At 42.2% G+C, this 17,411-nt stretch overlaps 1 protein-coding gene across 1 annotated transcript in view; it reads left to right on the top strand.

Annotated features, from left to right (window-relative positions):
* The first annotated feature begins 6,149 nt into the window (after window positions 1-6,149).
* The window catches only part of CPA3 (carboxypeptidase A3), a 32,464-nt gene continuing 21,202 nt past the window's right edge, over window positions 6,150-17,411 (top strand). The window contains exons 1-3 of the mRNA XM_065942809.1: window positions 6,150-6,249; window positions 6,346-6,421; window positions 9,450-9,574. Of these exons, the coding sequence (XP_065798881.1) occupies window positions 6,182-6,249; window positions 6,346-6,421; window positions 9,450-9,574 (269 nt within the window). The 5' untranslated portion in view covers window positions 6,150-6,181. The remainder of the gene's footprint in view (window positions 6,250-6,345; window positions 6,422-9,449; window positions 9,575-17,411) is intronic.

Raw genomic sequence — 17,411 nt, 5'->3', positions numbered from 1 at the left:
CACAGATGCTGGCAAGAGCGAGGAGAACAGGGAACACTCCCGCTGCTGGTGGGCGCGCACCCTGGGGCAGCCACTGTGGACGCGGTGTGGGGGTTTCCCAAAAAGCTGAAAATTGAGCTGCCATATGACCCAGCAATCCACTCCTGGGTATATACCCAAACAAACACAGACACTAATGTGAAATGACACACGCCACCCCCAGGCTCACAGCAATACTATTTACAATTGCCCGTATACTAGCAACCTAAGTGTCTGTCAACAGACGAAAAAATAAAGATGTGGTACATACATGCAATGGAATAGAGCTCATTCACAAACATTAATGAAATTTTTCCATTTGCACCAACATGGCAGATAGGGAGGGCATTATGCTAAGTGAAATAAGTCAGACAGAGAAAGAAAAATGTTGTACAATATCACTTTTTTTAAAAAATAAATGAAAAAATACAACAAACTAGTGAATAAAACAAAAAAGAAGCAGACTCACAGACAGCAGAGAATAGACTAGCAGTTACTATTTGGGAGAGGGGAGCAGGGAGGGGTAATGTAAGAGCAGGAGGAAAGGGGGTTACTATGGGATTATATGACATCATGTGTGCGAAACTTCTGAAACCTGTAAAACAGTACAGAGTTTAAGAACCTTTCATTCAATTAAGAAAGAGCAATAAGCGAGTCTCCTGGTGGTCATGCAGGTGCATGGGTTCAGTCCCTGGTTGGGGCACTCAGATGCCACAGAGCATGGCCAAAAATTAATTTAAATAAAAATTTTAAGAGAACAGTGAGAAGCCATTGAAGATGTTAAATTCTAAATGACATGATCAGAGTCTTGGCTTAAAAAAAAAAAAAACACTGTCAGGCTACAGTGTGGAAGTAAACTGGAAGTGAAATAGGAAGGTGCCAGGGACCCTGACTGAACCAGCTGGGCCTAAAATAAAAGAGGCAAAAATAACTCTGATGTGTACGTCAAACAAGACGTGGAGTTTTCCAGAATTAAAACTGAACGTGCTAATAATGGGGAGCAGTGTTGTCGTTGTTCAGCTGCTCGATCGTGTCCAACTATCTGCAACACCACGGACCGCAGCACACCAGGCTTCCCTGTCCTTCACTATTTCTCGGAGTTTGCCCAAACTCATGTCCATTGAGTCGGTGATGCCATTCAACCATCTCATCCTCTGTTGCCCCCTTCTCCTCTTGCCCTCAATCTTTCCCAGCATCAAAGTCTTTTCCAGTGAGTCAGCTCTTTACATCAGGTGACCAAAATATTGGAGCTTCAGCATCAGTCCTTCCAATGAATATTCAGGGTTGATTTCTTTTAGGATTGACTGGTTTGATCTTCTTGCTGCCCAACGGACTCTCAAGAGTTTTCCCCAAGTCCCACATTCAAAAGTATCAATCCTTCATCACTCAGCCTTCTTTATAGTCTAATCCTCACACCCATACATGACTACTGGAAAAACCATAACTTGGACTATATGGACTTTTGTCGGCAAAGTGACGTCTCTACTTTTTAATACTCTGTCTAGGTTTGTCACAGGTTTTCATCCAAGGAGCAAGCATACTGAGCAAAGTTCAAATTTTAAAATATAATAATAAGTATTTAGATTTTAATTTGGGGGGGGGGCGTTGCTTACTTTAAAATCATAAAGCAAAACATGACCTCATTGTTTTCCATGTGGAGTCAAGGAAAACAGGATTCCATATCCAGCATAATACATGAAAGTAGCTCTGACAGTGTTCTATTCAAAAACAATCCACCAGTCGCCTGCTGGGAAGCCGTCAAGCCAAAGAATGAGTAATTGCATTAACTGTCCGCTAGATGGTAGCAGTGCAGCTGCTGTAACCTGTGAGGCGATCCTCTTCAAAATAATTTAGGAATAAATCATTTAGGGAGGCACCGCAAAGACCCTTAAATGCAAAATCAGAAGTTCCCATAAAGTTTTAAGCAGTACCAATGGTAACTTTAAAAACAGATGCAATTTAGCGAAATTAATCTTTCCCCCATTCTATTTAAGTTCTATCCATGTGAACTGCAAGGTAACTCAGCCACAGTTGCCGCAGTAAGTTACCTTGATGCAGGTGCATCATCCAATTCATAGACAGCTCCACAGGACGCTCCCTCACCCCACCTTTAGCAGGTGGCATTGACCTCTAAGGGATGCTGTGGTCCTAAGTTCAGGGCTTTAAAGCGGAAATTGGGAATCTATAATGGGCTTTTCTAAAAATTCCAAGGGATTTTTAAGAAGAATAGAGCATAGGAAAGCAAATAAAATCCACGTATCTGAGATCATCTGCACTTGAGACACTTTGGCTCTGTCTCTTGCAACTGAAAGTGAAGAGCTGCAGCTTAGCAGGGTCACTTGCCCGAGCCTTGTAAAGACCAGCAAAGACAGAGAAAAAGAGAAAGAGGAGTTTCCGCAGTAGGCCTTCCCAGGGCAATGGTACCATATCCCTCCCGCCTGGCTGACCACAGGCTACTGCTTCGGCAGACCGGACGCTGCCAGCCTTGCCTACACAGGAGTCCTGGCTGTGAAGGCTCCGCGCCTCATCCTTCCTGCGACTTGCTCCCACCCTCGGGACCCAGGACAGGCTCCAAGCTCCCCCTCCAGGCCCCAGCTCTCGCCTCTGCAGAGCAACAATCACAAACAGCGGCGGAACCGCCCCCTGGCTCTTTCCTCAGACCGTGTTGGGTGTTGCCAAGCAAGACGAGCAGGACTGGTTTTCCAGCCTGGAGAACGGGAGTTCTGCTAGAATCATCTCATGTATTCATCTGCTTTGCCAGATAACCTATATGAACTGATCAAAGAGAGAATTTCAGGTATAAAGGGAAGACAGGAGGAACCATGACGATTAACAAGGTTATTTGCTGGCTACCTGTGAGGAGCCTCTCAGGTCATCTCACTTGAGCAGGTACTCACCCCCTCTAGCCCGATCTGACACTGCTTGAATCACACATCCATTTCTGTCCAGAAACACCACCTTTCATGCAACTAGTAAAGACATGTCTCTCTGCCGCACTCTACGGGCAGTTTCGGTTCCATGTTAAACATACAATATCCATAACTAAAGGCAGCAATTCGTTCTTTCTGACATTTCCTTTATGAGATATTTAAAGGTATTCCATCAGTTTACTATATTTGATTTACAGACAGAGACTTATTTGAAGAATTCTAGTAAATCACATGAGAATGTTCACTTCCATTTTCTAGGACATTTCCTTTATGGTGATAATGTTTGAAATATATGAAGAAAAGCATACTTTAAAAAATAAAGTGATATTTTTAACTGTGTCTAGACACACAAAAATCCTAGGTGTGCAAAGACCCAGAAAGGTGGAAAATTACTGTTGTGTGAAGCATTCAACTTTAGATATCTTTTCAAAGAGGTTAATTTAACCGGTGAAACACCACACCACCTTACACAGTCAATCCTAAAATGATACAGCATCTAACAACTACTCATCCTATTCCATAAATAAGCCAAGACCTCTCATAGCTCTCGATGCAGCAATATAAGGTTGTACTGAACTATGCCTGCCAAGAAATGAAACTGGTTCTGATAAAGAGCTCCAAAAGATTCTTGAAATCCACAGATTGGGGAGGAATGGGAGGTCTTAAAGCATCACATACCTACGTCCTACTCCAGAAACAAGGAATTGTCAGTACACAACAGACGTTAAGAAGTCAAAGATTATTTATCACCAAAGTCTTAAGAAAAACCAGGATCCTTCCAACCCTTACTTAGATCCCCAAATAAAAGTGTCCTTCTTAGTTGACCTGAAAAACAGATATAGAAGCCTTTTCTCTATAGTTTTGAAATGAGCCAAATAGAAAAAGGCTTAACATAGAAAATACATCAGAATGCTAGAGTTAAGAGGGACTTCTATTTTCTTCTTTCAACTTCTCTGTATTTTGATAAATTATTTTTCCATGTATATTTATTACTTTTAGAATCCAAACAAAATTCCAAAAAGCAAAACTATAACATAATTTTTTTTTACTTGAAGCAATATATATTAAAACAAATACAGAGATATTTTGGCCTTATTGGACATGGCCACCACTTTAACCTCCCACCTGATATATGCTGATACTCATCAGTTCTGCAGCCTGATAACGGCCAGTATGTCTGTTCATAGAACTTGACGATCATAGTAATACTTAGAGGATGGGCTTCGCAGCTGGCACCAGTGGTAAAGAATCCACCTGCTAATGCAGGAAATGTAAGAGATGTGAGTTTGATCCCTGGGTCAAGAAGATCCCCTGGAGGAGGGCATGGCAACCCACTCCAGCATTCTTGCCTGGAGAATCCCATGGACAGAGGAGCCTGGCGGGCTACAGTCCACGGGGTCACAGAGTCAGGCACGACTGAAGTGACTTAGCGGGCTTGCACTTGGAGGACACAGGCATGTCTTTTGTCCCTCCCACCCACCAAACCCCTTACATACATATTCATCTCATTTAACCCTCATAACCACTTGCTAGGGCCCCATTTGCACGCCCCGGAAACTAAGGTCTGGAAGGCAGCATGCTCAAGGTAAAGTAGCTAGTGTTTGGGAACCACTCTGAGGTTACTTTCGTCTGACTCCAAAGTCAAGTTCTTCCTTTTCCTCTGTTCTCCTGCCAAACGCACCCTTGGAATCAATGGAGCAAGAATCTGCTCTGGGATTTTCTAGTGCTTATACACCTCTGCAACATCAACAACATGAAGGCCTTCGTAATCCCCTCTTCTTCTTTACCAGCAGGATCACGGCAAGGGGGCCTCCTGGGTGACAAGTCACAGAGGGATGAAGCTGCCGCTGCCGTGCGTGTGACAGGGGACCTCCCCAACAGAACTGCTTTTATAACAAAATATAAAACTATGACTCTGAGAAGTTTCATTTATGATTGTCTATACATCTGTCGATGTGAAGAAGGAGTTAAAAGGAAATTCTAATAAGCTGTCTGCTCAGACAAATTCATTCACTATATTACCTTACCTATAATTCTGGGTAAAGCTGTTGCCTTCTCCAATCCATAATTAACTGAGCTGTGGTCAAGATTAAAGATCCCCTGCCAGACACTTTAAAAATGACTTATAATTGACTTTCATAAATTCAACTTTCAAAAAGCACTTATTGGGGATCTGTAGCATTTAGACCCTAACCAGAATAGCCAATGAACAAACATTTGAGCAACCATGTTATCTTACCCTTTATACATCTTCAAGTTGCTTTATGAGTAGGGGTTCTCTCTGAGGATGGAGGGGTAAAAAAGGGGAAAGGAGCAGGGAAGTAAGTCAGCAATTCCTGTAATGTTTACTTCTTTACCAAGAGTATTCAGCAATTTCTGTCAGGTTCACTTCATTGCACTTTTGTCATCATTTATATAATCATCATTTACATAATGATGGCAAAAGTGTAAAATTTAGACAGTGAACATAACGTTTTCCAGATTACTTCTAATATTTTTAGTATATTCAAAATAATTTGTAATATAAATGTTTTTAATTTAACAACTTACAATGGGGCTTCAAAAGCATAGTTTTTGCCATCAAGGTTCTGTGACCGGATACCCTAATTCCTCCCAGGTTCCAAGTGCAAATGTAAGCCGATTTCTTCCATCATTTACGTCAAGCACACGACAGAGTAGTATTTTAGAACAAAGAATTGGATTCAAAGGTCGGGTCTGTGAACTTGCTAACTGCTCCCTTGGGCAAAAGTGAAAGTGTTAATCGCTCAGTCATGCCAGACTCTTTGCAACTCCATGGACTATAGCCCGCCTGGCTCCTTTGTTCAAGGAATTCTCTAGGCAATCATGCTGGGGTGGGTAGCCATTCTCTTCTCCAGGGGATCTTTCCAACCCAGAGATCAACACCAGATCTCCTGCGCTGCATGCGCGCTCTTTACCATCTGAGACACCTGCCAAGCTATTTGCTAACCAAGGAATTTGCCTCCCCTTCCATCTGTACAATGGGAATTCTTAGTTGTAAAAGGTGTATGAGTAGCATGGAATTCACCTGTCACAAAGAGGGCAATTAGCGTTCATGTTTCCACCCTACTCCCCTCCCAGCTAGAAGATGGTGGGGCCAAGGGGTGGGAGGCACGTTCTATCCACCGGAACCCAAAGAGGAAACCAGCTGTTCCTCCAGATAAGAGGTGAGACATCAAACCAGCAGAGTGTCTCTGGACAGGCAAAGGGGAGCCATGAGGCTGCTCCTGCCTGTGGGTCTGATCGCCACCGCCCTGGCCATCGCCCCTGTCCGCTTCGACGGGTAAACCTCACGGCCCTGTGTCCCGGACTGCGCTTGGGAAGACCATGGGGAAAGGCGTCCTTCCAGCTCACGTGCTTCACCTTTGTGTTCTTACAGGGACGAGGTCCTCCGTGTGAAGCTGCAGGATGAAAAACAAGCAAGCGTCATCAAGGACTTAGCCAAGACCAGCCAGGTAGGGCACATGAAGGGCTATCTTTCTTTTCTATTTCCTAAAAGCTGCTTCTTCTGCCTTTTATTTTTAACAGCCGCAGAGCTACCAGAGATTGGGGGAAATGGTGATGATTGGATAATTCAACTCACTGCTAATCCTTTCGTTGTTTCTGTTCATTTTTCTCCAAATTACCACTTCTTTTTCCCATCTAAAAACTTTGCAAACAACAGCATTTTCTACGTAGAACTGTGAAATAGGGAGACATTCCTGGCCTTTATCATGGCCTCTTTTTCAACCCTGATAGGACCTGCCTATCTCATTCTCCTCACTGCCACCTGGATCTATACCAGGGGCCTCACTTCTGTGGCATAATCATGATTATGATCACACCGAGGTGCTGCTTAACTGACAACATCAATGCACTGTCTGATAATACCATGAGGTGTCCCTTTCTAAGAGCAGGTCCATTTTGAAAGGAAACTCTTAAAGTTAGCTCTGTCTTTTAAAACCCCATGGACTAAAGTCATCATTTTATCATTTGTTCAGTGGCTTCTCTGTGCAAGACACCCTGTTCCAGCCCCTTCTTGGTATTCACTCACTCAGCCGTGTCCAGCTCTTTGCAGCTCCACAGACCGCAGCACAATAGGACTCCTGGTCCTTCACTGTCCCCCAGAGTTTGCTCACAAACATCACTTCCAATCCATTAGATTTGCAAGGTCTATGTCCCAATTCAACATGCTTAAAATGGAAGAATTGACGTTCAAAGACAGTAAATTAAGTGACCAAGATTTCATGTCACATTTAAACCCAGAATGGAATGTGAGATTTAGTCTAGTCAGATACTCCCTTATTTCCACATCAAATCAAGCTGCCTACACTAATTCCCAGATGTTTCTCAAATCCATACTTTCCTCTTCATTCCCCTGTCACTGCCAAATCTATGTCTGCTCTATCTTTTTCAGGGACAGCTTCAATAGACAATTACAACTTCCCTTATGTTCAGGGTTCTAGTCTTGCCTCCCACGAAGTCAAGTCTGTACTGCAACCTGATTGCTCTACAATTAGACACCTCTGTTTGAAGGTTTTCAGTGAGAGGTGGCCTAGTGTGGAAACAGCACGGTCTTCAGAGGTTCAGATCCTAGTTTCACGCTAGCTCAGTGTCCTTAGGCAAGTTACTTAGCCTCTCGGGGCTTCAATTTCCTCCTCTGTAAAGTGGGGACATAATAATCATACCTACTTCCTAAAGCTGCTATAAAAACTAAATGAGCTAATATCTGGGTAATGCTCAGCTGGCCTGGTCATAATAAGGACTGTAGAAGCATCTTCTGTTGATATCAATGTGGTATTCCAAGAACTTCATAATCTCCAACCTCTGTACTCGACCCTCTTTCTTACCCTCCACCATCACCACTGCTCGCTCACCGCACCGGCCCTACACACCTTTTCTCGGGAGGAACGTACTTTCCTCTTTGCTTGGCTAAATGCTACTTATTCTCCAAGACCCAGCTCAGGCAGTCTCTCCTGGAGAAAGCCTCTCTGTTCACCAACTCCAATGACCCAGATGGGTCTCTTCTTCAGCTCCTAGAAGCAACCTTGTGCTTGGCCCTGGCATGGGTAAGCGCGTTGGAAACGCACAGATGGCTCTGTTCTTCCACATTAAGCTGCTTGCTTCTCTCTTATGAACCTCCGCCACCCTGGCATCCATCTCTGCACCTGCTGCTTAGCTCATGAAGTCCACTGGGCCCTGACTTTTGCACAGGGCTCCCCTGTGCAGCCGTGGCGCAGCCGTAAAGAATCCACCCGCCAATGCAGGAGACTCATTTTTGATTCCTGGGTCAGGAAGATCCCCTGAAGGAGGGCGTGACCACCCACTTCAGTATTCCTGTCTGAATAATCCCTTGGACAGGGGAGCCTGGCAGGCCAGAGTCCATGGGGCTGCAAAAGAGTCAGACATGACTTAGCAACTAAAAAAAACAACAAATTCATGCACCACGTAACCCTATTAGGATAGAGAGATTGCTATTGTGATGGCCTAGCTCACCTTTAAATCATTCTTATACCTCACAGATGTCTAATTTATACTGTAGCATTTTGATCAAAACAAACCAACAAATATTGGTTGGTTCACAGCGGCCTTACACTGGAACAGGACTGACCTGAAAGTAGAGCGGGATTCATCTAAAGAACAGCCAGGCAGACTCAGCTATGCCCACAAGCTTGGCACGATGGGTGGAAAGTGAGCATTTTCTCCACATTTCCGAGGTTGGGAAATGATACTTCATTTGGTTTCACGATTGAGTATGATTTTCAAGAATAAGAACTGGGAACTTCTCAAATTATTTTAATCTGAATTCTATCTTTACAGTTCCGTTCACCAAATTTCTGAAATTCTCAGCGAGCAGAAGATAAAGAGAAGGGAACCAGCAGTTGCTAAATACTGCACGGCCCAGATGTCATGGCTGTTTCATAACCTCCGTGACACTCCCAATGGAGGGCTGTCAGCCCCATTTCTTAGGAGGACTGAAACGCAAAGAGTTTTAGTAATCTGCCCAGGGACATACTGCTGGGAAAATGACAGGGCTAGAGAATATGTCTTCACTGGACACAATCTTTCCAGGAATTCCAGAGTTTACAGGGACATCTGGTTCTGAGTGAGGCCTGACCCAAGAGCTGGGGAGGGAGAAGCCACATATGAATCCATATTCCCAACCAGAGGCAGATGCTGTGGCTAAGTCAGTTGTGAAACAACTCCAACTGGTGGTAGAAGAAAACAGATTAACCAAAAGCTGATCATTCTTTTTGCATTTGAATATATTATGTCCAAAAAAATATGATCATTACAATAGCTTTTTTCCCCACTGCCTAATATTCAACAGTTTTTAAATATATTTGCAAAAATCTCATAGGTTTCTTAAGAGAAGAGTTCATACTTCAGATGTGTTGAACCCCAAATTCCTTTCACTGCATATGACACATGGTCATTTATTAATAAATATGTGTTGCATGAGCAAATAAACAACTGTGACTAACACTGAACTCATCTGCACAGCTGGACTTCTGGTATCCAGACGCCACCCACCAGGTCGCTGCTGACATGACGGTGGATTTCCGAATCAGTGCAAAGGAATCCCAGCTGGTTCAGTCTGCGCTGGATCAAAACCAAATGCACTATGAGTAAGTCCTAGGAAAATATTCAAATGTGTTAGATACTCAATGTCTGAGGAGTCTTGAAATTGAAAGGAGAGTAGAATTTTATATTGGGCCCCTCAAAATGAAAGCTCTGTCTAAGAAATAACACTTACAGTTGCCTCCAAACAGAGTATGGAGGCCTGCTTATAAAAATGATGAGCTCAACCTCGGCAATCCAGTTCTATCTTATGTTTATGATGATCTGCAAGAATGACAGTTATGGTATCTGCCATCCCTAAAACCCAACCCCTGGCAAGGACAAAGAGCACGTGAGCGGGCATGGGTGGTCTGGGCACACTCGTCACTCCTGACTGTAACCAGCCCGGAACTCAGCACTGCTGATGACTGCCAGCATTGCATTCTTCTTGCATGATTTAAGCTTTTTATTTTATACTGGAGGACAGCCAAGTAACAACGTTGTGACAGTTTCAGGTGCACAACCACACACATGCGTGCATCCATTCCCCCTCAAGCCCCCTCCTATCCAGCCTGCCGCATGACACTGAGCACAGTCCCTTGTGCCCGCACCAGCTTCTTGTATTCGAATTCTCCTGATACATACAAAGAGACCCAAAGTACAATGTTTATCTTTGAGTCAGAGGTGTGGGAATGTAAAATATATAATAAATAATTCTTTACGAAAGAAATTCTTCCTCAGAGAAAGCAAAACAACACAGTGAAATAAGACTTAAATCTAAGAGGAGAGAATTCTCAAATGGCCTAAGAGGCAGAAGTGAGTCGCTGTGGTCCCCTAGAGAAATGAGAGGAAATGAGAAATTACCGAGCACTAGGCATGGGCCATGCACGCTCAGTCTGGGCCCTAGGGCAACAAATAAGAGGGGAGCTCAGAGACGAATGTCACAAACCAACATATACCAGGGGGACAAAGTGTGCTTTTATGCTTTAAAATATTCAGCAGTTTGGTGTGCTGAGGGGTCCTCTTTGAACTTCCCCACCCCTTGTCTTCCCAGCAGCCCCCTTTACAGAGACACCATCACTCAAAATCGCTACACATTAGTTCTTCCTTTTTGATCTAATAGTTCATGCCTCTGCTACCTAACTCAGTGCTGCTAACTCAAAAAACCTTCTACTTCTGGTTCAGAGATCCTACAGTGTCATGTTAGAGAGCAGGGTATATTGCTTCTCATCATGACTTGATCATATTTGTTAAATTGCTACAATATCTCTAACAAATTTAAATACTATTGAAGGAGATACATAGACAAGTAAACAAAAACATTCTTGCCTATGGTTATTACGTGTGATTACTGCTGGTCACTATCTTTGTTTTTGCCATTGTTTCAAGAAGGCTGTGAAACAAACACGTAAATTCATATATGGTGAGAACACATTCAAAAGTAATTTATTCTTGTTTAATCACTGCCATATCTGACTCTTTTGCAACTCCATGGACTATAGCTTGCCAGGCTCCACTGTCCATGGGATTTTTTCAGGCAAGAATACGGAAGTGGGTTGCCATTTCCTTTTCCAGCGGATCTTTGGACCCAGGGACTGAACCCAAGTCTCCTTCATTGGCAGGCAGATTCTTTCCCACTGAACCACCACGGAAGTTAATATATGGGGAGAACATATTCAAAATTATGAATCTAAACATTTTAAATTAATACATTGATAGGTTTTTCTATAATTTTATAAACTGTACCATTAAAATTAGAAGCAGACACTTTATAAACATACCTGTAAGATCACAGAAATTAGTAGGACATTATGGACTCTGGGCTTATGCTGAGGTTGATATGCTATCTTGACTATTTCTAAAAGAAATCACCCCTCCACGCTATATACTTCCTGGTGACCATCTCTTGAATCACTTGATAGCCAGACTTCTAAAATATGTGACTCGATTTATACAATATTCACTCTACTTCATTAATACAAACCTGATCCAGATTCCTTATGATCAACTAATTCTCACAGTGTCTAGCCCAAGCTAAAATAAATTTTAGCTAACTTTGTATAATTTGATTTGAACAGCAGGTTAAAAATGAAGTAGTGCATTTTCCTCAATATCCTGATACTGTAGACAAGACGCTGACGGCTTGACAGTGAGCGTAGCTGGTGGAATAGATCACGGTGACAGGAGGCTCCAAGGCAGGAGGCGGCCAGCCATCCACTTCATCAGCCCTGATTCCTCTCTGGCCTTCTCCAAGCTCGGAGCAAGTCTGACTCAAACAGAGGTCGAAACCCAGATCCTCACAAATAGTGTGCTTTTCACTTTGTCTTATGCCAAGTACTTTCTTTCTATTTACATCAAGAAGCAAAGTGTTGAACTACCTATAAAAATTAGTTTTATCTAATTAGGACATGATTTCTAGAAATTGGTCCAAATTAGCCACAGTTGTGGGAAAGCCACATAATTAGAGAGGTACCTTCCTCGGAAATACAAATATGTAAAGTGATCTGTACAGACAAGAACTATTTAAAATCTTGTCTCCAAGCACTAATTATACAGATAATTTTATTTGCATATTAATTACATGTGTTACTTGGTGCAGTCAGTAACAGAAGTGGGTTCGAAGCACAGAAACATCTGGTCGGACCAGACACCAGTTTGAATAAAACCACATTAAGAGGCTGGTTTGACACAATGATTTACTTAGACACCCTTCATTAGACAGTGCATATAGACCACTATTTAGTTTAAAGCATCTGTGTGATATTTTTTTAATTCCCAGAAAATTAAATTGCCAAGACAGATTTTACTTTAAAGTAGCATGTTTGCTCACTTTCCCACAGAAAAAGAGCAACAGGATAACTAGACACTATCACCAGCGGCACCCACATCATCAGCGGTGCCGTTTCCCTCCTACTGAGTAAAAATTAGTGCCTTAAAGTCTATTATCTAACATAGAAATATGCCTCAAGTGTTGGGGGAAATCCATGTCCCTAAGTGCCGAGGAGGATACAAGGTGATTCAATGAGGGAGCTCCTGGTGAGGACTGAGATCATGCAGAAACCTGGAATCATGCTTTTGGAGTAGACCCTACCCTGCAGGAATGTGGGTGTCAGGGAGAGGGAGGCCAAACCAATTTATCAGGCAGCATAACATGACTCTGCCTCCCTAACACATCCTTCCCCACTGCACTCACACACACACACACACACACACACTCCAACACTCACGGTAACACATGCACTGGCCCACAGTTCTCCATTCCTTCTTTTTTTAAAACTGAAGTACATTTGAGAACAATGTTAGTTTCAGGTGTATAGTATAGTGTTCCCACATTTTCATAGATTATACTTCTTTAAAATTTATACCAATAGCTGATTCATGTTGTGGTTTCACAGAAAACAAAATTCCGTAAAGCTATTATCCTTCAACTAAAAAATAAATTAATTTTAAAAAGCTTATTACAAAATAATGGTTATAATTCCCTGTTTTATACAGTATATTCTTACCTATTCTTATAAAAGTAGTTTGTATCTCTTAATCCTATACCCCTATCTTTTCCCTCTCCCCTCTACTTTGCTTTCTAAATCTGTGAATCTCTTTCTATTTTCTGATGTACACGTTCATTTATTTTTTTAGATTCCATAAATAAGTGATATCATACAGTATTTGTCTTTTTCTGTTTGACTTATTTCATGAAGCATATTATTATCTAGGTCCATCCACATTGCTGCAAAAGGATAATCTCATTCTTTTTATGACTGAGTAATACTCCAAGTATATGTATACCACATCTTTACCCATTTGTCTATTGATGAACACTTGGTTTGCTTCTATATCCTGGGTGTATCTCTTCAAATTAGTGGTTTTTTTCTGGATACACACCCAGGAGTGGAATTGCTGAATCACATGGTGGTTCTGTTTTCAGTTTTGGGGGAAGCTCCATACTGTTTTCCATAGTGTCTGTACCAATTTGCATTGCTACCAGCGGTGGGAATGGACTCTCTGGACTCTCTATTATGTTCCGTTGATCTATGTGCCTTTTTTTGTACCAGCACTCTACTGTTCTGATGACCTAGCTTTGTAGTATAGTCTGAAGGCAGAGAGAGTGATATCTCCAGCTAACCAAATCCAACAATATATAAAAAGGGTCATACATTGCGATTAAATGGTATTTATTCCAGGGTCGCAAAGATGGTTCAATACCTGCAAATTACTCGATGTGATATACCACATTGACAAAAGGAAAGATAAAAAAAAATCATTTGATCATCTCAATAGAGATGACTAGGTACCTGCGGTCACCTAATCTATGACAAAGGACACAAGAATATACAGTGGAGAAAAGACAGTTTCCTCAGTAAGTAGTGCTACAAAAACTGATCTGCTACATGGGAAAGAATGAAATGAGAACATCCCCTAATACCATACACAAAAAGTAACTCAAAATGGATTAAAGACCTAAATGTAACACCAGACACTCTAAAACTTTTAGAGGAAAACAGAGAGAGAACACTCTTTGACATAAACTGCAGCAAAATCTTTTTGGACTCACTTTCCAAAGTAATGAAAATAAAAAGAAAAGTAAATAAATGAGATCTAAAACAACTTAAAAGCTTTTGCACAGCAAAGGAAACCATAAACAAAAAGACAACCCTCAGAATGGGGTAAAATATTTGCAAACAAAGCAACCAGCAAGGAATTAATATTCAAAATATACACGTTGAGTTCATGCAGCTCAATATCAAAAAAACAAATAACCCAGTCCAAAAAATGGGCAGAATATCTAAACAGACTTCACCAAAGAAGACATAGTTAGTTAGTTAGCTAGTTCAGTCACTCAGTCGTGTCCGACTCTTTGCGACCCCATGAATCGCAGCACGCCAGGCCTCCCTGTCCATCACAAACTCCTGGAGTTCACTCAAACTCATACCCGTCAAGTCGGTGATGCCATCCAGCCATCTCATCCTCTGCCATCCCCTTCTCCTCCTGCCCTCAATCCCTCCCAGCATCAGGGTCTTTTCCAATGAGTCAACTCTTCGCATGAGGTGGCCCAAGTGTTGGAGTTTCAGCTTCAGCATCAGTCCTTCCAATGAACACCCAGGACTGATCTCCTTCAGGATGGACTGGCTGGATCTCCTTGCAGTCCAAGGGACTCTCAAGAGTCTTCTCCAACACCACAGTTCAAAAGCATCAATTCTTCAGCGCTCAGCTTTCTTCACAGTCCAACTCTCATATCCAGACATGACTACTGGAAAAACCATAGCCTTGACCAGACGGACCTTTGTTGGCAAAGTAATGTCTCTGCTTTTTAATATGCTATCTAGGTTGGTCATAACTTCCCTTCCAAGGAGTAAGCGTCTTTTAATTTCATGGCTGCAATCACCATCTGCAGTGATTTTGGAGCCCCCCAAAAATAAAGTCTAACACTGTTTCCACTGTTTCCCCATCTATTTCCCATGAGGTGATGGGACCAGATGCCATGATCTTAGTTTTCTGAATGTTGAGCTTTAAGCCAAATTTTTCACTCTCCTCTTTCATTTTCATCAAGAGGCTCTTTATTTCCTCTTCACTTTCTGCCACAAGGGTGGTGTCATCTGCATGTCTGAGGTTATTTATATTTCTCCCAGCAATTGTGATTCCAGCTTGTGCTTCTTCCAGCCCAGCGTTTCTCATGATGTACTCTGCATAGAAGTTAAATAAGCAGGGTGACAATATACAGCCTTGACGTACTTCTTTTCTTATTTGGAACCAGTCTGTTGTTCCATGTCCAGTTCTAACTGTTGCTTCCTGACCTGCATACAGGTTTCTCAAGAGGCAGGTCAGGTGGTCTGGTATTCCCATCTCTTTCAGAATTTTCCACAGTTTATTGCGATCCACATAGTTGAAGGCTTTGGCATAGTCAATAAAGCAGAAATAGATGTTTTTCTGGAACTCTCTTGCTTTTTCGATGATCCAGTGAATGTTGGCAATTTGACCCAAAAAAGGCAAAAAGGTTACTCTGCCTTTTCTAAAACCAGCTTGAACATCTGGAAGTTCACGGTTTACATATTGCTGAAGCCTGGCTTGGAGAATTTTGAGCATTACTTTGCTAGCATGTGAGATGAGTGCAATTGTGCGGTAGTTTGAGCATTCTTTGGGATTGCCTTTCTTAGGGATTGGAATGAAAACTGACCTTTTCCAGTCCTGTGGCCACTGCTGAGTTTTCCAAATTTGCTGGGATATTGAGTGCAGCACTTTCACAGCATCATCTTTCAGGATTTGAAATAGCTCAAGTGGCGTTCCATCACCTCCACTAGCTTTGTTCGCAGTGATGCCTCCTAAGGCCCACTTGACTTCACATTCCAGGTGTCTGGCTCTAGGTGAGTGATCACACCATCGTGGTTATCTGGGTCATGAAGATCTTTTTTGTACAGTTCTTCTTTGTATTCTTGCCACCTGTTCTTAGTATCTTCTGCTTCTGTTAGGTCCATACCATTTCTGTCCTTTATCGAACACATCTTTGCATGAAATGTTCCCTTGGTATCTCTAATTTTCTTGAAGAGGTATCTAGTCTTTCCCATTCTTTGTTTTCCTCTATTTCTTTGCATTGATTGCTGAGGAAGGCTTTCTTATCTCTCCTTGATATTCTGTGGAACTCTGCATTCAAATGGGAATATCTTTTCTTTTCTCCTTTGCTTTTCACTTCTCTTCTTTTCACAGCTATTTGTGAAGTCTCTTGATGAAAGTGAAAGAAGAGAGTGAAAAAGTTGGCTTAAAGCTCAATATTCAGAAAACTAAGATCATAGCATCTGGTCCTATCACTTCATGGCAAATAGATGGGGAAACAGTGGAAACAGTGTCAGACTTTATTTTTGGGGGCTCCAAAATCACTGCAGATGGTGATTGCAGCCATGAAATTAAAAGATGCTTACTCCTTAGAAGGAAAAGTTATGACCAACCTAGATAGCATATTAAAAAGCAGAGACATTACTTTGCCAACAAAGGTCCGTCTGGTCAAGGCTATGGTTTTTCCAGTGGTCATGTATGAATGTGAGAGTTGGACTGTCAAGAAAGCTGAGGGTGGAAAAACTGAACTGTGGTGTTGGAGAAGATTCTTGGGAGTCCCTTGGACTGCAAGGAGATCCAACCAGTCCATCCTAAAGGAAATCAGTCCTGGGTGTTCATTGGAAGGACTGATGCTGAAGTTGAAACTCCAGTACTTTGGCCACCTCATGCAAAGAGCTGACTCATTGGAAAAGACCCTGATTCTGGGAGAGATTGGGGGCAGGAAGAGAAGGGGACAACCAAGGATGAGATGGCTGGAAGGCATCACTGACTCAATGGACATGAGTTTGAGTGAACTCCGGGAGTCGGTGATGGACAGGGAGGCCTGGCGTGCTGCGATTCATGGGGTCGCAAATAGTTGGACACAACTGAGCAACTGAACTGAACTGAACTGAAACTTAACCATGGTGCTGCAAGACCTATTCTCCGAAAACTGTAAAATACTAATAAAGGAAACTGAAGATGATACAGATCCCATGTCCTTGGATTGGAAGAACTAATATTATTAAGATGCCCATACTACTCAGAGCAATCTACAGATTTAATGCAATCCCTATCAAAATACCCAGGACATTTTTCACAGAACTAGAACAAATAATCCTAAAATTTTTATGCACCCACAAAAAAAAAAAATATATATATATATATACACACACATACATACACACACACAAATTGCCAAAGCAATCTCCATTCCTACGAAAAGCAGCAGATGGAAGGAGCCATGAATTTGTTAAAATAAGATTCATTTTGCCTCTTCTCTGAACTAACCTGCTCCCTGATCTTGAGACTCAGGCTTTCTGGAGAGCCGGTCAGCTGAGCAAACTTCGTACAAGCCTCAGTAGACTAAGAAGAGTTTAG

This window comes from Muntiacus reevesi, chromosome 8 (assembly GCF_963930625.1).
Source record: "Muntiacus reevesi chromosome 8, mMunRee1.1, whole genome shotgun sequence".
In the NCBI taxonomy this organism is placed as follows: Eukaryota; Metazoa; Chordata; class Mammalia; order Artiodactyla; family Cervidae; genus Muntiacus; species Muntiacus reevesi.
Note: the sequence above shows the minus strand (reverse complement) of the source record. Positions and strands in the feature narration are given on the sequence as shown.